Below are 22,058 nucleotides of genomic sequence, written 5' to 3'. Positions count from 1 at the left end.
AAGGAACTACAGAGGGTTCTTCGTCTGCGAGTGATCTCGTTGCGTCACCTGGCTCGTATTATCGGCCTTTTGGCTGCCTCCATCCAGGCGATCTTCCCGGCCCCACTTCATTACAGGGCCCTCCAACGCCTCAAAATTCATCATCTTCGCCAAGGAGCCTCCTATGCGGATCTTGTCACTCTGGACGATCATACCCTGGCGGAACTCCGTTGGTGGCTGGACAACATGTCAGCGTGGAATGGCAGGGCGATCTTCGGTGTGACGCCGGACCTCTCCATAGATTCCGATGCCAGTCTTCACGGTTGGGGTGCGAGGTGTGGCGACGTGTCCACGGGGGGTCCTTGGTCCTTAGCAGAGTCGGGACTTCACATCAATTGCTTGGAGCTTCTGGCGGGTTCTTTTGCCATCAGGAGTTTTTCCAAGGATTGCATCAATTCTTGCATCAGACTCCGTATGGACAATGTCTCTGCGGTGCGTTATGTCAACTGCTTGGGAGGCACTCAGTCGGCCGTGCTGGCGAATCTGGCCAAGGACCTCTGGTCTTTCTGTCTGGAGAACAACATCATGGTGCAGGCGGAATACATTCCCGGTCTCTCCAACACGGTGGCGGACTGGAATTCGCGCTACCTTTCGGATGCCAGCGATTGGACCCTAGCGAGCTGTGTCTTCTCATCTATTATGGATCTGTGGGGTCCACTCCACATAGATCTATTCGCTTCGCATTTGAATTCTCGTCTCCCTTTATTTTACAGCTGGCGTCCGGACCCAGACGCCCTGGCGGTGGACGCTTTTCTTCAGGATTGGTCGGGAGACCGGCATTATGCTTTCCCTCCGTTTGCGATGATTCCCAGGACGCTTCTTCAGGTCCGCCAGCAACAGGTCTCGGTGGTCCTTGTGGTTCCCTTTTGGACCTCCCAACCGTGGTTTCCCAGCCTCCTCGATCTGTTGGTTGCGATCCCTCGCCTGCTCCACTCTCCGGTCCCTCCGGGGAACTGCACCCTCTTGTTCAGGATGGCAGCCTTTCGCTCCTGGCGTGTTTGGTTTCCGGGAGTCCGGGGCAGCCTCAGGCCTTTCGGTCTCGGCTCAACGACTCCTGGCGGGAGCATGGGCTCCAGGCACCCACAAGTCTTACCGTGCAGCCTGGCAAGCTTGGGTTTCTTGGTGCGTGGAACGGAACTTGGATTCCTTTTCAGCCCCTCTGACCTCGGTTATCCTTTTCCTCACTCACCTTTTCGAGCTGGGTCGCGCTTACCGTACCATCAACCTCTACCGGTCTGCCATTTCGGCAGCCCATCTAGGTTTTGATGGGGTTCCTGTCGGTAAGCATCCGGTCATCTGTCGTCTCCTTAAAGGGATCCGTCTTTCCAGACCGCCTCGGCCTAGGTATTCCTCCACTTGGGATGTGTCGGTGGTCCTTAACTTGTTCCTGTCTTGGCCTCCTAATTCTGAGCTCTCGTTCAAGCAATTATCGGCTAAATTGGCTATGTTGCTCTGCCTTATCTCTTGCAAACGTGTCTCGGACGTGCGGGCTCTTGATTGGAACGCCAGGTCCTTCGTCCCGGAAGGGGTTAGCTTTGATATCTCCCGGCGTACTAAGACGGCGATTCGGTTCGTTACTTACCCTGCTTTCCCGGCTAATGTGGCTTTGTGTCCGGTTGCCTGCCTCCGGGAATATGAGGCTCGTACTTTGGGTTTTCGTTCCGAGGTTTTTCCCCATTTGTTTCTCTCTTTTTGTTCTCCTCATCCTCCCGTGTCCTCTACGACCCTCTCGCGCTGGATCCGTTGGGTTATGTCCTTGGCGGGGCTCGACGTTTCCAGGTTCGGGGCTCATTCTGCCAGGGGCGCTGCGGCGTCTAGCACTCTGGCGCTGGGTGGTCGTTTGGAGGATGTTCTCCGTGCTGCGGACTGGTCGCGTGAGTCCACTTTTAGGGAATTTTATTTTAAACCTATTGAGCATGTGTTTTCTCAGGTGGTATCTTAGCTTTAAACTTGCACAATATGAGCCTCCGTGTCTTGAAATAAAATTGTAGGATTTTACTAAAACATGACGTAAAGTCATGATTTTATGAAAGACACGGAGGCGAATATTGTCCCGCCCTTTATCCTTTTTTCCCTCCCGTTTAGGTGGTGTTGTTTTCGTGCTGGTTCTCCTGAGTCTCAGGTTTGGTTGCGCCTTGTCTTTTATTGGTTTCTATGTTTATATGATATTTTTCTTGCGTGTTTTTTGTGGTTTACCTTGTGGCGGCTTATGTTTTTCCTTCCGGGTCTGATTATGGTGTTTTATTGTCATTCCGGTTTTACTGGACTAATTCGCTCCACATTCTGTTTTTCTCTTTTTCAGGTTGATTCCTTTGCCTTTGTTTAGGGTTCTACGGTTATGGTGTGGAGATGTTCTCTTCGTCCAGCAGTTTGACGTTCTCCAGTTGAGTTGCTTGTTTCTTCGTTGGATCCGACACGTTTTTCCGGCTTTATGAGATTGGTCTTCGTCGCAGCCAAGAAAGAGGAAGATTGTGGGCAGTGCAATCCCTTTTATATGGCTATGGAGATGTTGTGGGAGGAGCTATGATGTACTTTATTGTTCATTGTTTTTTCTATCAAATATATTTTTTCTTTGCTGCTGTTGGGAGTAAAGAAAGGGTTAATGCACAATATTCGCCTCCGTGTCTTTCATAAAATCATGACTTTAGAATTTCCATACTTTCCCAGTAGTCATAGGGCACATTTTATAAGCTGCACACAACGGTTTCAAAACTGTTGAATTTTTAGTATGCTCGGTTTGCAGATAAGAACTACAGTATATTTTTTTTAAAGCAGACAACCCGGAGTATTTCCTCAGGTGCATTTGGACACTTTTTTTATGCAGCCATTTGGCCACCAATCACAGCCAGAGATGGTCATATAAGTAATTTTCAGCACTTTTTTTTTACCAACACTTCTGTGTTGCTTACGCTGTAACATCACAGAGCACAAGGCGGAACATGCCTGTTTCTGTTTCCAAACATGAAATGTTCACATGTTACTCTACAGAGCATATGTCTCATTTGGGACTGTTTAGCACTCCCTATTTCTAAACATCCCCATAAAAGGGAGGGGGGGGGTAAATGTTTGTATGTATGTGAGCATTAATTGTGTGTATTTTAGACTATTACACTAGCACAAACACAAAACGCAGTCCAAATGTTTTCTTTAAATGATATAAAGGATTCTTTTTTTTCTCTCTGTACTGAAAACAAAGGAGCTTTGATGAAAAGAACTCTCAGCATGTATTTCCTGATCATTTGGAGGTGAAAACTAAAAGTATTCATTTCTACCCCAAAATCATTAGCTCCATCAAAAGCAATCTGTGTCAGTCTATGAGGTGACAGGAACAGTTGAAGTTAAAACATAACAAATTTCTAAGTTTGCCACAACTTTTATATATAATATATATATCAAACTTTTATAATGTCCTTGAATATAGTATTGGACTAAACACAAAACACTAAAGAATAGTCATAAAAAATAGTTATTTCTTGCTTTAATACATCTCAACATTGAGAACTGGAACAGCAGTTTCAGCTGATGCTAGAAGACCATGTACAGACATACCCCACATTAACATACACCACAAGGTGCAGAGCATGTATGTAAAAAGATAATTTATTTTCGCTTATCAATGCATGTTCTGCACCGCGAAGATGAACTGACATCATGCTGTTATGTGTTCATCTTCAAGAAGCGAGCATACATAAAAGGGATTACCAGTAACTATGTCCTTACTCGCGAGTGCCCTTAAAGTGGGGTATGTCTGCACAATTATGCTGACCTTCTACACTAGAAATATATATATATATTATATTTATTTTTTTGGGGTCTTTAAGCATCGATATTCTTGCTGCTTTTTTGAAAAGCATCCCTGAATTTGAACAAGTTGTGTCTTGAATAGTGTTCAGACTAGACTAAGTTCCATTTAGTTCTGGTGCATCCTATCCCAAGCATTTAAAGAGGAACTACTACTCATTTACTACCAGCATTAAAGAAGTGTTTAAAAATATCGTATTTTTTTTCCGGTTTAAGAATAAAAAGAATAATAGTTCTTAGATGGTTGCATATTTGCTTTGCTATGCGACGATTAGACGTACAGTATTAGATTGTGATAAGCATCACTAAGGGGACCCTCCACTCCTGAAAGCCTATGGAGGAAAGGGTTTACCTGTACAAACAGGACCTAATTAGTATGCCATGAAGAATAAGCTTAGTGTGGTGTTTGCATAGGGAAATATTTCACTATAAAATGTTTAGAGTACAGCACAGTTGTCCAGATGTCATACCACCTTTACTGTTTTGCAAGAATGACAAGTGTCAGAAGAGTTTTTCTGAATGCCACTTAACCACAAATAACTGTTTATCTTCAAATAGAGAAACGCAGGGGGAAAAAAAAAGTTACAGAAATATAGCAAAAAAATACATTTCCTAAGTAACCACAAAGTTAATACCATCACCTAAAATTTCAACTGTTCTAATCATAATAAAAGTGATTTGGCCACTTCCAAAACAAACTCTAGGAAAGCTGGGGTAAAGAAAGCATCATATCGCATGATGAAACTTCCAGGTTTTGAGTAATGTATAGCCATTTAATTAAGGGCTAGTTGTAGATTAGATATTTTCCACACCAATACAGGCTAATTTTGCATCAAAACACGATTGGTGTTTAATAACCAAACAATTGCTGACGCAAAAAAAAAAAAAAAAAAATTCAAACAAAAAGGTGCTTCTTGCCCTTGGGGAAAATCTTCAAGAAAAATATACAGTGTTAGGGGGGGGTGAATAGAGCATCAGAGGGAAAAAAAGTCACAGTAAGGAATTAGAAGGGGAAAAAAGAAATCAGCTGATTTCACACACACAACATTCTAGTACATATTTCTGCGCATGAAAAAGCAGATAAAATATTTAATATGTAATGTACAGTGCACATTTACCAGATTTGATTACAGAATGAATGAAGAAGAATCAGAGTGGACAGGTAGGACATGTGCATACCCTGCAAAAAACAGAATGACATGTATCTGCCTATAAAACAAACAGTTTGCATCTTAGAGAAAATACAATTAGTTTTAAACAAAAACCACAAAAAGGACTGCGAGAAATGCAAACCTTTCTAACATACATAAGTTATTAAATAAAGATCAGATTTAAAAAGAATATAAATGAAGCTTTATGTAGGTCTTTTCTACATGCATATTATTCCTCATGAAAGAAAAAAAAACATATGTAAAAAGGCCATTGGTAATTGCTCTGTTAACAGCTGTAGAAAACGCCAATTCTCTGGTCACAAACTCCACTAGTATAGCACTTGGTCTCTGCTTTGTTAAAGGCTTTTACAATACTGTTAAATTCTATTACTCCGCCAGTAAAAGAATGTGTGACGTAGAACATGGCAATCTCCTGGATGGGGAAAATCTCCACATAGTTTATACGGTTATCCAGAACAGCATCCTCCAGCACTCTGTGCCTGTGGTTCATCATCTACAATCTGTACTCCTCTTCTTGCAGTCGCCGACTGACTTGGGCCATTTCCTTTAGCACGTTCATCTACCTGTGCAGTTTCAATCATTCCTGTGAAATTAGACAGCAAACTGTTAAATCCTCAACTGCATATCAGTTTTAAATATATGTCCATTACACTGAAAATGTAAACAATATGGCAGCTCCCATATACAGTACAACAGATTTATTTTTAAAAAAAGTTAGTACTTAAGTGAAGTGGCAGAATAATTAGAACTGCAGGCAACCTGCGACATCACACTTCGTGTTCCAATTACATTTTCAGATTCTCAGGTTCTGCTCTAGCATAACAGTTTTGATGTTTTTAAAAAAATGTAAAACCTTTCCGAGAATCTAATGCAATATGAATTATGAGGTCACTCACTGACAGGATTTACAACTGGATTTAAATCTCCTGTATGATCTGCAGCCAGCATACTATAAACATTCACATTATTCAAATACTTCCAACAATGCTGTGACCAACGGAGAGCGATATACCTAAGCAAATGAACCCCACAAACTATGTATAATGTGATACGCTGATCTTTATTTTACTAGATTGAGGCAGTGCAATGTATCAAAGTTATAACCTAGAAACATTTTTTCCAACTCAAGTCCTCAACAACTTCAAGCTTTGCCGTCGTATAGCTTTACAAAAATACTGCAGAAAGCACAGGTGCATCTGTTGGTAAGGTTAACGGCTAATTAACCCATTTACAAGCTCAGGACATACCATTACGTCCTGGAAAATGTGGCTGCACATGATCACAAGGGTGTCCTGAGGTATTTAACTCTAAAATGGCAGATTAAGGGTCATGGCACTCAATCCCAGCACCTGTACTTTTTACGGTTGTAAACTAGCGATGTCAAAGCTGAAATCTAGTTGCCCCTACCGCTGGCTGATAACACTAATCAGGAACGCAGTGCTCTGCATTAGAACAGCCATTCTTTGAGCCACTCATTATGAAATATTCATGCCAGCTTTTATCAAATTAAAGTTTTTAAAACCAAATAGAAAAAAAATGCACTCTAGTGTTTTCCTTTAATGATGTAGACTATATACAAAACAGTTACTTTTACCTACTTTTACAAAGATCCAGGAACAGTTCTTCAATTCCTTTATTCTGTTTGGCTGAAGTGTGATAGTGCTTTGCTCCCACAGATTCGGCATACCTTTAAAAATAGGTCACATTAAAATTTACAGACTGAATGCATAATATATTTAAGGAGGTAGCAACACGTTGAAGAACTACTTACGCTTCTGCTTCTTGAATGGAGACATGTCTTTCTTTTTCCAAGTCTACTTTGTTGCCTTTTTAAAGAAAAAACATAAGAACCAATTTTTACAATAAGTTGGAAATGTATTGCAGACTATATATGGCCAAAGATCCACAACTTCTTATTTCTGAAAACAATGTAATTCTATGACCACATTGCAAAAGGTCTAACAAAATACATGACATTTACTTGTAAAACCTACCTACTATACACAAACAGATTTCATTCCCCAGCATTTTTCTTAGCTCCTTCACCCAGTTTTTAACCTGCAAGAATAGAATAGCATCAATGGACTAGTACATCATGCAACTAAAGGCATAGTTATGGAATCGGATGGCTACTTTGATCTCGCAAGTTACAGAGTAAATACTAAAATGGTTGAGGTTTAACCCACAGTGAACTTCACTAACACACTATGCAAACACATTGCCCTTTCCAGCAACCAACATTAAATTGGCACTCTACCGATTGTCAGTTTCTGAATACAAGTCAGTGGTGTGCGATTAAGTTACCAGACTAACATATAGGTAATGAGAGACTGCATTTCAGCTACTCTTCTGGAAGATGTTAAAGCCACTAAGAGGACAGGAAAGGGATTCTAGGTGAGAATGTCTTGAAGGGGCTCAAGTGGAGGAAAAGTCTCAGGAGACACCAGAGATCTCTTGAGAAGCCATAGTGTGGAAACTAATCCAAGGCTGCATAGCCAACTGGTTGTCCAGGAGAGAACCAAGGGCTGCAACACGAACAATCGGGGTTGCTGGAGACCGACCTTTACAAAAACCTATAACAGAACATACTGCGCCAAACCAGTGACCAAAGAGGAGCACCAGTGATCCAGAGTCTCAAGCTTGATAAAATGCAAAGTGTGGAAGAATGGAAAGTGCCCTCTCACCACAATAAGAACATTATTCCAGAGAAACAGGGAAGCAGAAGGCTTAAAAAACAAAAAGGCATTAAAAAAAAAACAAGACAATGTAGTGTTGTATAAAAAAGAAAAACATGTACATAATATTCCACTGTTACCATAGTCGTACCTTCTGAAAAGAGTCCTCGTCTGTAATATCATACACTAAAATAGCACCATTTGAGTCTCTGTAGTAGATAGGACCAAGTGCATGGAATCTTTCTTGACCTGCAGTATCCTGTGTGTGTGGGAGGGGGGGGGATAAAATCAAAGTCGTGAGCTACAGTGAAATGCTCTAGATTGTGCAACATTTGAACATGACATTTAACTTTGTGTATTTACTTTACTACACTTTTATTTGCTGAAAATATACAAAGGTTTACTCTTACATTATGTGAATGTTTATTTCTTAAATTTTCACTTGAACAGTGATGAGAAGCTCACTGGTTTTTGTCCATCACTATGCATAGCGATAGCAAGATGTTGAACTATTACACTCTCCTGCAAACTCCCCATTTAGTGAATAGAAGGATTTTGCCATTTGCAACTTTTCTCCCAGAAGATGAAGTGCCCAAAAACAATTGGTCTAACATCATGTTATTGCATATTTTAAACATGTGGGCTCTTGGAAGGGTTCGTTCATTTTTCTATACAAAAAGAAATTCCTAAGATTCCTATTTCCTACAATGTAATAGTAAACCTGTAACTTAAAATGATTTACCAAAAGTACAGGAGACAAGTTTAGTTCGAAGGAGGAAAAATTTTAGAACAAGAGGTGATAATCTAAGAGTAGATGGTTACAGGTTTAGATGTAACGCAAGGATGTTTTGTGGTAAGCAAAAGGGTGGTAGATAAAAGCCCCAGCCCCCCCCCCCATCAGAAGGGGTACCGGTTAATACAGTGAGGGAATTTAAACATGCATGTGATAGGCACAAAATTATCATGAATCTATGGCAAGATCAAGCGAGTATGGCAGACTAGATGGGCCGAATGGTTCTTATCTGCTGTCAAATTCTATAAATGACACATTTTCATAAGATAATTTGTATGTAATACAGAGGGATACATAAGAGGTTGTCAGTCAGGGTAAAATACATATTAAGGACACTTAATTGCAAACATACCCATATCGCAAGATTCACTCTTTTGCCACCGATATTTAACTTCTTCGTTAAAAAAGATGCCTGAAAAAGAAATTTGGGGAGAGGTGAACATTGGAATCCTTTTATACAAAGAGTTTAATTCCACAATACATCTATCTATAGCAAGATCCGAGTTAAAACATGATAAATACGACTCCAAGATCCATCCCGCTACATCATTCTCTTCTTTTTAAAATTCATACATAGCTTGACAAAGAGTAGCATAACCCCCTTATGGAACTAATGGAAAACAGTGTATAGTTGTGAAATGCTTGTTAAGGACAGTAAGGGAGATCATGATGTTTGCTTAAAACAATATACTAGTCGAATTTAAAAAGTTACAGAAATCTGTTTTTTATGGAGGAAAATATATCATACACTTCAAGTATAATATTTTCAAGACACCTCAAGGTTAAAGTTGAAATATTTCAAAGAAAACCATGACAGCGTGATCCAAAAAAAGGCTTGAAATAAAGCTTAACTGTTGACAGTAGTATCTTGTGAATGCCTTATGACTTCCTACTCCTTGCTTTCCTCCTGATCGAACAAACACAGCCAGCGCTATGGATTTATTTAGAAGTGGAAAATCTACTATGTAAGCAAGCAGATATTTGTGTTAACTTCTTAGGGTATCGAGACAATGGCCTTCCTGAAAGTTATTTTATGCAAACACCAACTCAACAGAAAAAGTAAATAAAAAATGAAACTTTGTATTTTGTCTTTTTTGCACAGATGAATAGAGTCCTTCATTAAAATTTGAAGGTATTCACTACTAGCCAGCTCCTAGCTTGTGCGAGATTCCCAGGTGGGATAACGAGACCCTCGGCATGTATGCACAGAAATCACCGAGTTCCTGTTAGTAATGGGCTGCTTCTGGTTACCTAGCAAGAACGTCAATTTGCATTTATCGTTGTGGCGGTGGTGTTTGGGTCAGTAGTTTGTCCCTTCAACCACCGTATGAACAATGGCATTTTCTACTTACAGTAAGTTTTTCTTTGATCATTTTTTCAAAAAAACAAGTGATCATTTTAACTCCTTTCACGTACATGTTTTTCTCTCTTTTCCATAAGATTACATCACAACAGAACTCTAGTGCTCTCATACAGGGACCTCTTTCCCAGCAAGTAAGCCATGGTGATGGCAACAGAAAATTCTTCCTGGCAGTACAGGGTAGTGCAATATCCCAGAGCCCCAACAAGCTTCTTTAATTCAACTGAAGCAAGGCATTTCAGCGTGATGGGATTCGCAGCACGCTAGCTGTATTAATGCAGAGCTAGTGCGTTTATTTCCTGTTAAAACTCGTTTGGAAAGAAAGGAACGGGAACAAAGCTTGTGTGATTGAAGCAAGAGAGGAAACTTTCACGCGTAAGAAGCAAAACCAGGTACAAATAAATGAATGACTAGTCCCATGGACATGCACTGATAGTGACAGTTATTTTACTTCCATATAGTAATAAAGTATAATCTGGTATCTACATTTTTGAATTTGAAGGCCATATTCCTTTACATGCACACCTTAAGAATGCCAGTACCATATCATTTACAATATCTACAGTGATTTATTGATCAGAGATATAGATATATATAGATAGATATACACACATATATCACAATCATACATATACAGTTAACCCATAACTCATTGCAATTGCCCTCAATAACGTGCAACAGAGTTGAGTCAAACACATCGTTCTTCCCTTTGGGTAAGGCTCTCCTCTGCGCTTATCATCTCTTCCTTTTCCCCCATCTACAAGATTTCACTCGGGCTGCCCCATATCTCTGGAATCTACTTCCACCGAACCTTCAGCATTCACCCTCCCGACATTCAAGAAACATCTCAAAACCCATTTCTTCAGAGAAGCATATCATCTTAGCCGCTAGAACTTCCTTGTCACTGATACAACCCCCACACTACCCCTCACCTTTCTCTGTGCCTTATGTTTGTCACCCCATTCCCTCAAGATTGTAAGCTTGCAAGAAGGGCTCTCTCCATCAAATGTATCGGTTTGTCTTAGTCTGTCAATTCTTGTTTTGTCAAACCGCTTAAATATATGTATTGTATTAAGCGCTGAGTAAATTGTTGGCACTATATAAATAAAAGATAATAAATCTCACGATGTTAGTGAAGTCCCTTTGCCCATGGACCATCATTAGTCAGAGGGTGACTTAGACAGACATAAAAGCTATTGTGATACCAGCAATAAAATATATGTCGGGAATTCCCCTCCAAGCCCCAAACTATTAGAAGAAAATAGCTGGCGTGCTGAAAGCAGTAGGTTTCTCTCCTTGATAATTTCAGAGAAGACATGTAGTATTCAGCTCTGATTGCTACAATAACGTGATTCATAATCCTGATAACTGTTATAACTGAAGCCAAATTTAAACTGGCGCTCAGGCGATCTTTGACAATCCAACTCCCTTAAATACCCAGCAAAAGTAACATGTCAGTGATATCTTACATAGTCCACTGGCCAACTGCCACCACGCTACCGTCAAAAAAGCTCCATGCAATAAAAGCTGTCAGACCTATAAAACCCGGTACCAACACATTCTCAGACAATGACAACAAAAACATACTGTATGCCGGCCGCGATGCAATATAATGGCTATAATATATATAATGTGTACAGACTGCGAGGGAGATCCTTTACGAATACTAAACACTAAAGGGAGTGCGGAGAGCCCAACTCCAACAAGCTTCAGCTGCAGGAAGACCTTGCCTGGCCCTGTATAGTGTATAGTTAAGATTTCTTTTGTGCCTCTTTACACATTATACAGGGCCAGCTCAGACCTTGTTGCAGGTAACATCTGCCAGGGTTGGCCCTTCATAATGTGCAAACTGTCCCTTTACTGGGGGGTTAAAAAACAACCACTTTTACATTACCGGTATGCAGCTATAACCAATTGCAGTGAACAGGAGAGCTGTATAGGCTCTTCCCGCAAGCACCGGGTATACGACATGCCTGTGACAGCACTGGCCTAGGTGTGCCTATACTTTTCCGCCTGTGTCTCCAGGTAGCACATGCTCGGTGGGCCTCTGCTGTCCGTTTATTTCCTCCATACTTTTTAACATACTAGAGACATGCATCACTGGGGCACGTTATTCCTTGACAGCACGTAACCCCCCATGCAAGCTTACATACATGACCAGACACTGTGACATGTACACGCAGCCCAGGCCCGCTCCCGCACCTGGAGGGTGGTGATGTGTTTGTCGTTGAACTTGTTTTCGCAATACCGCAGCACCAGCGAGGTCTTCCCGACACAGCCCTCCCCGAGCAGCACCACCTTGAACGAGTACGTCTTGCTAGCTCCAGCTCCTCCTCCCGCCGCCATGGAGACTGTCGGAGCAGGTAACCAAACCGACACACGGGGCCCAGGCCGCACTGAAGGCCACAAGCAGCCCCGGTCTCCTGACACAACACCCCGGAAGCACAGACACCAAACACGGGCTGTCAGGTTACAAGCTGCGTGTATGACAGGCCAAGGACTCACAACCGTCTCTCCGCCTCCCTCTAATGGCGACTTCTTCCTCTTACGTCACTCTTTGCATCACGTGAACTGTCAGGCGGTGTGGCGAAGGCGTGACCATGTGTCACGAAGGGTGTGATATAAACATCGTGGGCGTGGTTTGTCCTCTCCCCTGTGTTTTGGTCCATAGAGCCTGCCCGGTGATACGAAACGCTCGCTGCAGCTGTCAGCGCTGAGTTATCATCAGATATGATGTGCCACCGAGCAAGACATTACTCATACATGCCAAAATGCCTGAGATGTGTTAGTGTTTGCCTTGTGACTAAAGATGTGCCCGAAAAGTTAAACAGGGTTTTTTTCTAGGTTAACTTTCCATATTTGTCATTATTCAGGAACAGATGACGTAGGAAACCATTTGTTTTTGTTTTTCATTTACGTAGCTTTACATTGTATAGCATGTTAAACTGCCAGTATATAAATGCATAAGAACCATCGGGCCCATCTACTCTGCTGCTAAGACAAAACCCTTAATCTTTGGTCTTGTCTTATATTCAGGATAGTCTCATGGCTGTGCATCTTTCATTCCTTCGCCTGTACCACTTCTGCTAGGAGGTTGTTGCATTTATCTACCACCTTCTCCATAAAGTAAAACTTCCTTGCAACCTGTGATTCTGTATGTACACTTTGTTGTCTATTTGCATACCTGATGTCCTGGTATAGAGCAGCGATGGCGAACCTATGGCACGCGTGCCACAATGGGCACACAAAGCCTTCAGTTGTGGCATGCAGGGCCATCCCATCACCAAGCCTAGGGCCGTGGCGAGGCAGGTGCACAGGGTGCACGGCACCGAGGCAGCAGGGAGCAGAGGAGAGAGGCACAGAGCGCTCGCTTATGAAAATGTTTAACTGCTCGGCGTCCCTCTGTCTCCTCCGCTCCCTGCCGTGGCACTGCCATGACTGCGGTGGTAGGAGCACAAGTCCTCTGTCTTGGTTGCTGTGCCGAGTGACATGCAGACTATCCCGGCCCTCAGCAGTGAAGCAGAGCGCACCGCGGCGGAGCAGTGAGACAGAGGACCCGCACTCCCACCACAGGACTTCAGCAGGGTAAGTGAACTACAAAGGGGTGAGAGGGGTAGATAGAAGGGGGAGAAGGGGTAGATAGTGAGAAGGGAGAGAGGGGGTAGATATATATGCAGATGTGCTGCCTTGAGGTCTGCATTAGAGGACTGCATTAGGATGCGGGTCCCGTGGCACCCGCCGAAAAAACTTGCGGGCGGTCTTGCTGGTGTTGCAGGCAGTCTGTACCTGTGGAGATGCATATGCACTAGAAACGAAATGTGGAACAAATCTGGAATGTTGGCAAACCGAACTAGACTCTTGATAACTGGGCAGCCCTGAAACTTTAAGGCTAGTGACCACGTGCGGCTAGCAATGGTTGTGCGCTGCAGAACCCAGGATATCACTGGAGTATGCATCGATTAAAAGTAAAAAGTTATCTATACACTAAATCATCTGATCATTTTGGCAAGTGACAGAAGGAAAGTAGCCATAAACAGAGCTGGACAATCCAGCAGGAAGGCATGAGCTGAAGAATTTTGCAGTTAGGTTTCTAATGTTCCACATGCCTGGGTTTTAGTAGAGACAGAGTTAAGGATGAGGCAGATGACAGGCGCACGATGGGAAATAATAGGTCCTAATTGGGAGACAGCTAAAAACAAATAGGGCTGCAACTAGACCTGAAACAACGAATCGATAAAATCGATAATAATCGATAACGGGAATCGTTGTCGACGATTTCCGTTATCGATTAATCGAGTGATCGATTCGTCGTTGGAGCGCTCGGCTCCTTTCAGTTACTTCCGCCAGCGTTCCCCCGTTTCTGCTGCAGAGCTCTGTAGTGTCCGTCTGCTTGAAGTTACGTAATGACGGACGTGACGCGCGTGAACGATGAAGATTTGAATAAAGTTTTGCGGTTGAACGTTGTAAGTGGAACGATTCGGTAGCGGAGGTACGTATGGAGAGAGAGAGAGAGAGAGAGAGAGAGAGAGAGAGAGAGAGAGAATGAAAATGGGGCAGAGTGTGGGTGGGGGCAGGGCAGGATGTGGGTGCAGGGCATTTCATTAAATTATTAAATATTTTTTTTTATCCGATTAATCGATTAATCGAAAAAATAATCGGCCAACTAATCGATTATTAAAATAATCGTTAGTTGCAGCCCTAGCTGCGACTAACGATTATTTTAATAATCGATTAGTTGGCCGATTATTTTTTCGATTAATCGATTAATCGGATAAAAAAAATGAATGTAAATTTTTCATTTATTTAAAATAATTTACTAAACAAATGATGTTAAATACAAACAGCAGAATAAAAAAACTTTGATAATACATTTCTTGTCTTTATTTCCCAACCAGCCCCCCAATATATGCACATTTGAGCCCAGGCTTGCTACGCTGCCTCCCAGACATGCCATGCTGCCCCCCCACATATGCCACGCTGCCTACCACAACACTCCACGCTGCCTCCCACATATACCACTCCATGCTGCCTCCCACATCTGCCACTGTGCCTGATACGCCTTATATCCCCTGATACCCCACTCCATCCTCCCCAGACATGCCACCCTGCCTCCCAGACATGCCACTTCTCTACCCCCAGATATGCCACTCTACCCCCAGATATGCCTTATACACCCTGATACACCACTCCGTCCTCCCCAGACATGCCACACTGCCCTCCCCACATCTGCCACGCCATGCTGCCTCCCACATCTGCCACTCCACAATGCCTCCCACATATGCCACGCTGCCTCCCACATCTGCCACTCCACGCTGCCTCCCACATCTGCCACTGTGCCTGATACGCCTTATATCCCCTGATACCCCACTCCATCCTCCCCAGACATGCCACCCTGCCTCCCAGACATGCCACTTCTCTACCCCCAGATATGCCTTATACACCCTGATACACCACTCCGTCCTCCCCAGACATGCCACACTGCCCTCCCCACATATGCCTTATATACTGTATATGCCTTATACCCCCAGATATGTCACTTCACTGCCCCCAGGATTTAGATTCCCCTAAATTAACCCTAAACTCCCCATTAACCATAACTGCCCCTAAATTAACCCTTAACACCCCCTTAACCACAGCATCCCCTAAATTAACCCTAAAGACCCCATCAACCACAGCATCACCTAAATTAACCCTAAACACACCATTAACCACAACTGCCTCAAATTAACCCCAAACACCCCATTAACCACAGCTGCTCCTAAATTAACCCTAAACACCCTATTAACATAACTGCCCCTAAATTAACCCTAAACACCCAATTAACCATAACTGCCCCTAAATTAACCCTAAACACCCCACTAACCATAACTCCCCCTAAATTAACCCCCACCTCCCCTAACTTTCAGTAGCCCAAATATATATATAATATATATATTACATACATATATACACATATATATATATATATATATATATATATACACACACATACACATTATATATATATATATATATATATATATATATATATACACACATACACATTATATATATGTACATATACTTACAGTTAGATGAGTGTCACAGCCATGTGGTTCTGGCCTGGAGAAGGAAGGGGCGGGGCCAGTTGTCACGGTGATTACAGGGAGGGGGAGTAAGTAGGAGCTGCTGCTGTGAGACGGTGAGTCAGACTAAACAGATTATATAATGAGGGGGATTTTTCAGAGCGTTTGCTCTGAAAAAACCCTCATTTTATAATCGATAATAATCGATTCAACTAATCGATAATGAAATTCGTTGCCAACGAATTTCATTATCGATTATTATCGATTTTATCGATTAGTTGTTGCAGCCCTAAAAACAAATATGGAACCACCTGAGTATAAATACATTTATAACTTTTTTCCAATGATTAACATGCTGTTCGTAAAGGTGAACTCCGACAACCGACTTCTCATCATACTGTTGGTAGTAAATAGAATGGTTTGGTCTTAGACTAATGAAAGTCTGTGGAGGAACAGATTTTATTAGCATTGCTATAAAGAATTATCTCAGGGTGTTTGAGAAGGGAAAGTCACACAAAATAGCAAATCTGACAACAATGGCAGCCCGGGGTCTACAGATTTTTTTGTTTTTAGGACGTAAATGAGAGTGAACAAACTTGTCGATGCTAACCTACTTTACTCTACACAGTCCTCCTACATGTTATTCTCTTGAATTTTATGTCCTTTTGTTATACCTTGGTTAGCCTTTATAACACACCTCTGAAATGTAATGTATTTTACTATATTACTTACTACTTCTCTCTTTGATGCTTGTCTTTATGGACAAATTAAGTTCTTAGCACTTCCCAAGTCATTCTAATTACTACTTTTTCTTACCTATCAAGATGATGGATTCCCAGCCTTATCCTCAAGGCTGTACACTGTCCTGCAAACTACACTAAATGAATCATTTCATTATGTTTGTTCTGGCTTAGGGCTAGATCTTTTGTACCATGTACATCCTAATTAATTATCCCCACAAGGCCTAAGACAAATTAGTATGCCTTTGCATTATGTATTATATTATAACTGTACTAAAGGACCCTTCTTCTCATAGTGTGATAAATCTAGTCTATGGTTCTCAGCCCCTTTTCTAGTTCTCACCGATGAGCTTTTTTGACATCTGAAATGTATATATATCTGCATCTCAGATACACACAACACCCCTACTTTTTTTTTTTCTTTATAGACAGCCATGGGCAGACTTTTGCACTACTGAGCAGCCATGTTGATCTTCCAGTGGGCTGTTGGTCTTCAATCAATCGTTCCCAGGCTGCCATTCATGACTAGAGCCCCCTGGTGAGAAACAGCTTTAGAGTAACAGCAGAGCATTCCGAACCTGCTTTGGTCATGTACAAGTGCTTGCGTTACTGGGCAGCAATGCAGTATTCTGCAATTTGAACCCAGAGCAAGCCATCTTAAAGATGCCATTAATACGACTGGTTAAATGGAATAGGCAGCAGTGTCAAAGGCAGCAAGAGGTCCAAGAGGATAATGAATCGATGTCAGAACAAGAGAAGGGGCAGTTTGAGAATTGAGACAGTTAGGAAGAGACCAGATTGGTTTGGTGCCATCCTAGCAACTGGGGGAAGTGGTCCACTGTAAATCCAAAAGGAGAAAGTGAGCCATTACATAAGCACTAAGGAAAGATGGATCATCAAGAGGTCTGTTAAAGTCAGCCAGTCTACAGTGGCCAGATTCCCTCAATGTTTTTCTAAAGGTAAACTATCTTGGGGTCCTAAATGCACATAAATTGAACTCAGATAGCTGGCTAGAGACCAGACTTTCTAATAATAAAAACCAGACACCAATGCAACATGTCAGTTACTGGTCACCATTAGCAATTTGTACTTCATGAGGTTGGCATACTAATGCACAGGAGTTCAGACTACCAGTATAAAATGTTACACACAGCGACATACTTTAATATTTCCCTTTGGGAAACAGGCAGGGATGGGTAGAACTCAGAAGTGGCACTTTAAGATCATATACTCGATCAAAATCTGTTAATTTAGAACACCAGGCCAGTATAAATTCATTCTTTGGAAAAAGCCAGTTTATGACGGGTTACTTTCCTCCTAGTAATGTTGACAGAGCTGATCCCAGCACATTAGTCTTAACCAAGTGTGTTAATGTTTCACATTTCATCAATATTCCCAATTAACACCACAAAGCCACTATCTGGTTTGGTTATTGCTTAATCTGTTCCGCGCAATCTAATTTGCAAAAATGTCATTTCTTTAAATGGTGCAGTTATGGGGTTCTTGTTCTTTAAAGAATAAACACATCGTTACAAAATTCTTAAGCAAGTTTAGGCAAAGCAGCCATAGTGTTTTATTTATATTACAAATATAAAACCAATTTGTTACACAGAATTGAATTTACATTTCCATATATGACAGTATAAATATTAGCTTAGGTTACCATTTTTTAGCGGGAAATAAGTCATTATTAAATACAAGTGTGTCATGCTGCATTAAGTAGGCAACATCTGGCATCCTCAGGATAATGCATTTTCTTTTTCATCACACTTTGGCATCTTTTTGCCATTAGAGTCTTGGTCACTGAAGGATAAAAAAAAAACAAAAAAAATTATGACCAGGCAAAAATGTCTTTGCATTCTACTTGTTAAAGCCTCCACTACTTAATTTATAGGAGCATTAAAAAAAATTACTGCCCATCTGGATTTTCTGAAAAGAAATTAAGTGAACCAGAGTAGCACAAGTATACTACAAAGAATTAATTCTTACCAGCGTTCTCCCCAGGTGTTCTGCACCTTCTACGTGAACCAGATCTTAAACAAAGTTCCTCTCCACCAAATAACTAGTTCCCATGTAGGGCTTTAACACAATATTTTAACAAGGCACACCTTGCACAAGAATAAAACCAAAAAGAAACAAGCTTTGTTTTGCATGTTCAACAAGGAAATAAAAAGTGAGCTTCCTGTGCAGATATTCATGGAAGGGACTAGCAGTTGAAAGAAGCTTTGTATTTTTTTCCCTTCTGAATTGTGCAATATCAGCCTGTTCGGCCAAAGGCAAAGAACCGCCAGCATTCTTAAAAGCCCATTCTACCAGGTTTGTCTCCTCTTTGTAGACCGATTTGTAAGGCTGTTACCTGGAGCAATCTACAGACCTTTGCCTAGAACTACGTTGGATGATTTTTTTCCCCAATGAGATATATAACACCCCTACTAGAGGGGGAAGGAAAGTACCCATACAAGAAAGGACTCACCATGACATCAATCCTACAGGATTCTCAACATTATGCTACTGTCTACAGACAAACTTGGCATCTGCAAGGTTCATCGGTTTGGACTGAAACTGGAGAGTTTTGTGACAGCCCATCTGTTTATACCCTATGTTATTTTGGCCCCATCTGTTTTCACAAGGATTAAAGGTTCACAAACCCTGTATACCCCTAATGTTGGTTGGATTCTACCCCCCCCCTCTCTCCCACACACATTGCACCTGACTGGGACCTAGCTGCAAATTCATGAAACCGCTAAGCTCGACAATGCCCGCCAACAGCTCTGTGGCGGCTGCCGAGAGGGAGCTCATTTGGGAAACCTGGTTTATTACCACTCTTTAGGACCAGAGTTACCCAGCCGCAGCCATGAAACCCTGATCCAGCGAATCGCACGAACTATTCCCGGGGAAGTTTCAGACGCTGTCGCTTACATGCCTATTCAGTTGATGGGGCAATGTAATCTGTTGAACACGGGTCCATGCTCTGAACACCCATCTACTGATACATCAAGTTTAAGGGTGTCAAGCAGAATATTGAACTGCAACAATAAAAAAACGCAAGTACATTTTCTTAAGGCTTCTCCTTACCTCACTGCAGCTTTAATCTTTGCTTTGCGTAGCCTCAGAGAACATGGTGATATTAGATTATCTGTTGGGCTTCTAAATGTATTCCTGAAAAAGGAAGCCAGTTATCAAAAGAAATCATGTTTCCTGCTGCATAAATACACACAATAAGACAAGAATGGCTAGACACTAAACTAGGCATATTAATGCTTAACAGGTGGTAGTTTGATTAAGCTCAAAAGCCACACAGAAGGGGGGGACTTGCATGTCTCACATCCATAGACACTTAATACAAAGTTTCAAATTTGTGGCTGCAGCATCCATTTATTTATACTGCTGGTAGGATTTATGGCTAGTTCTTAGAACATTTAAACAAAACAATCTGCATTACTATTTTTGCAGTCAGCTGGGATCATGGACAGGTTGGGAATAGCATCTGACCTAGTCTGGCCACCAAGCAATGCTCTGCAGCCAAGTGGCATTAAGGCTTGTCTTAGGACAGGCAGTCCTGTCCCTCATCATACCCCCCTAAAAGAGTTTGAACATTTTGTAACATCCATCTATCTTAATATGTTGGGATAGTCTTTTAGATCGATTCCTTTGCTTTTTATTACTTCTTCCACTGAAAAGCCATATGTATTACCTTTCCTGTAAGAGGTTGGGAGATTAGGGCTTAACATGAGAATTTGCCGACTTTAAAGGAGGTTCTCTCAATTTTGACATTACGCTTTATTAAGAATGTTCCCATCTTAGACTTTGAGCTCTTATATCAGTGGACATTGACATAATTCAAACACAAAACACATCAGTATAGGCCTGACCTAGGGTAGCAGCCTCATTCACCACCAGCTCCATGGTCTGCTTTCTTGAAGCATTCCTGACCTGGAAAGCATTAAGATACTAGCATTCCAAATACCCAAAAGGCATCTACTTTAAGAAAAAAATGTTTGGGTAGTTTGGGCAAATTGAAGCGGCTGGGTTCAAAATTTTCCCAAAATAGGTAAAGCATAGATATCAAAATGAAGAAAAAGGGTACCAGAAAAAAATAAAAAAAGCCAGCCTAGTAAGGGAATAATGAAGTCTACGGAGTCTGTGCTAAGCCAGCACAGCCTCCATAGCTTAAATAAGTCAGTTGGGTAGATCAAGAATCGCCCTTGTAACCATCCCATTTGCACCAGGGAGACTTCTGTCTCCCTTGACCTGCCACCCTAGGAATGGGTGGCCAAGGCCAGGATAAATCACTGACTAAGGGGGGGGGGTCATATAACACTCAAAGATCCATCTATATACCCATTAACTCACCTCTGCTGGATTTGCAGCCTCTTGGTCATACTGGGTGTGGCTGGCAACTGATTTGGGTGGCTTATTGCCTGCAACCCTTTGTTACTGCTCATTTTGTCTCTGTACAGTTCCTAAGGAAAGGGAGTAAGACAAATTAGGGCAATTACTTAAACATTAAAGCTCTATCAGGTGCAAGGGGGAGGGGAGAAGAGACCCACTGGTTATGTTAGGACATAGCACGGGCATCCATTATGCATGTAAAATGCAGTATATGTAAAGGCCTTCAACTACCAATCCTACATTTAGCTCAAGTATAGTAGCCCACATGTGGCTTTATATTAAATGGGGAAGAGCAAAGCAAAATGGAGGGTTTCACAGGACAGAAACAGATCATCAGTACCTACAGCCTTTGATTTATCTTAATATAGGTTAAGCCTTATAGCAGACCAGCCTTTTAACATCCTGCCTTTGATCACCAGGTCATCAACATTTTCTACTACACCTAATGTGGTCTTATAACTCCCATCATGCTTAGCCATCACCTAAAGAGATTGTGACTGCCCGGAGACCATTAGAGAACATCTGTTGCATACACCAACTCCACCGTATAAGGTAAGCCCTATGTGGCAAGAAATCTGGCATTAATTACAGCCAGACTAGCCATGGCAGATACAGAAAACACCACTGAGAACATATACAAACATCTGCTATAAACACATACACATAATAGACCAGCCACAATTAGTAAACAAGACATAGAAAACTTACCGGTTCTAGCAGCAGCAAACAAGTAACGACCTTCCTCACCTTTCACATAACATATACCGGACAGGTGAGCGCGCATCCTGCTTTTATAGGCTTTTCGAACTCGGCGCTGGACCCCGTGACAGAATGCTCTGCTGTGGTAGGCTGGCCCACCGACACGCCCAACAACATTGTTTTGAAAACATGAAAGGCGGTTTATGTCACGTGCAAAACTGTCACCGCTGCCAAACGTGAAAGCGTAACGCTGCGGGATAACTTATTGTTTATGACACGAATCCGTTGTGCAGACAATCCTCACTTAACGTGTTTAGCTCGA

General features: G+C 41.9%; 2 protein-coding genes across 2 annotated transcripts; both read right to left on the bottom strand.

The window, feature by feature from the left end:
* Nucleotides 1–4,887: 4,887 nt before the first annotated feature.
* RAB21 (RAB21, member RAS oncogene family) lies at nt 4,888–12,408 on the bottom strand. The gene is made up of 7 exons (XM_053464165.1): nt 12,043–12,408; nt 8,833–8,892; nt 7,839–7,946; nt 7,007–7,070; nt 6,784–6,838; nt 6,611–6,699; nt 4,888–5,595 (listed from the first exon to the last, which is right to left on the bottom strand). The coding sequence occupies exons 1-7, from the start codon at nt 12,184–12,186 to the stop codon at nt 5,459–5,461; spliced, it is 657 nt and encodes a 218-aa protein (XP_053320140.1). The 5' UTR covers nt 12,187–12,408; the 3' UTR covers nt 4,888–5,458.
* A 5,788-nt stretch (nt 12,409–18,196) lies between these two features.
* Nucleotides 18,197–21,822, bottom strand: LOC128491854 (uncharacterized). Its single transcript, XM_053464207.1, has 4 exons — nt 21,746–21,822; nt 20,999–21,108; nt 19,721–19,804; nt 18,197–18,448 (listed from the first exon to the last, which is right to left on the bottom strand). The coding sequence occupies exons 2-4, from the start codon at nt 21,088–21,090 to the stop codon at nt 18,385–18,387; spliced, it is 240 nt and encodes a 79-aa protein (XP_053320182.1). The 5' UTR covers nt 21,091–21,108; nt 21,746–21,822; the 3' UTR covers nt 18,197–18,384.
* Between the last annotated feature and the right edge of the window lie 236 nt (nt 21,823–22,058).

Source organism: Spea bombifrons, chromosome 4 (assembly GCF_027358695.1).
Source record: "Spea bombifrons isolate aSpeBom1 chromosome 4, aSpeBom1.2.pri, whole genome shotgun sequence".
Classification (NCBI taxonomy): Eukaryota; Metazoa; Chordata; class Amphibia; order Anura; family Pelobatidae; genus Spea; species Spea bombifrons.
The sequence above is the reverse complement of the archived record's forward strand: the minus strand, read 5'-3'. Positions and strand labels throughout refer to the sequence as shown.

Excerpts from the sequence above, each read along its gene's own strand:
- RAB21 (XM_053464165.1), bottom strand. The coding sequence starts at position 12,186 with ATGGCGGCGGGAGGAGGAGCTGGAGCTAGCAAGACGTACTCGTTCAAG. Across the intron at positions 7,071-7,838 it reads ACGAGGACTCTTTTCAGAAG|GTTAAAAACTGGGTGAAGGA; the intron begins GTACGACTATGG and ends CTATTCTTGCAG. Across the intron at positions 5,596-6,610 it reads GTTCCTGGATCTTTGTAAAA|GAATGATTGAAACTGCACAG; the intron begins GTAGGTAAAAGT and ends CTAATTTCACAG.
- LOC128491854 (XM_053464207.1), bottom strand. The coding sequence starts at position 21,090 with ATGAGCAGTAACAAAGGGTTGCAGGCAATAAGCCACCCAAATCAGTTG. Across the intron at positions 19,805-20,998 it reads AGGCTGCAAATCCAGCAGAG|GAATACATTTAGAAGCCCAA; the intron begins GTGAGTTAATGG and ends TTCCTTTTTCAG. Across the intron at positions 18,449-19,720 it reads AAGATTAAAGCTGCAGTGAG|TGACCAAGACTCTAATGGCA; the intron begins GTAAGGAGAAGC and ends TTTATCCTTCAG.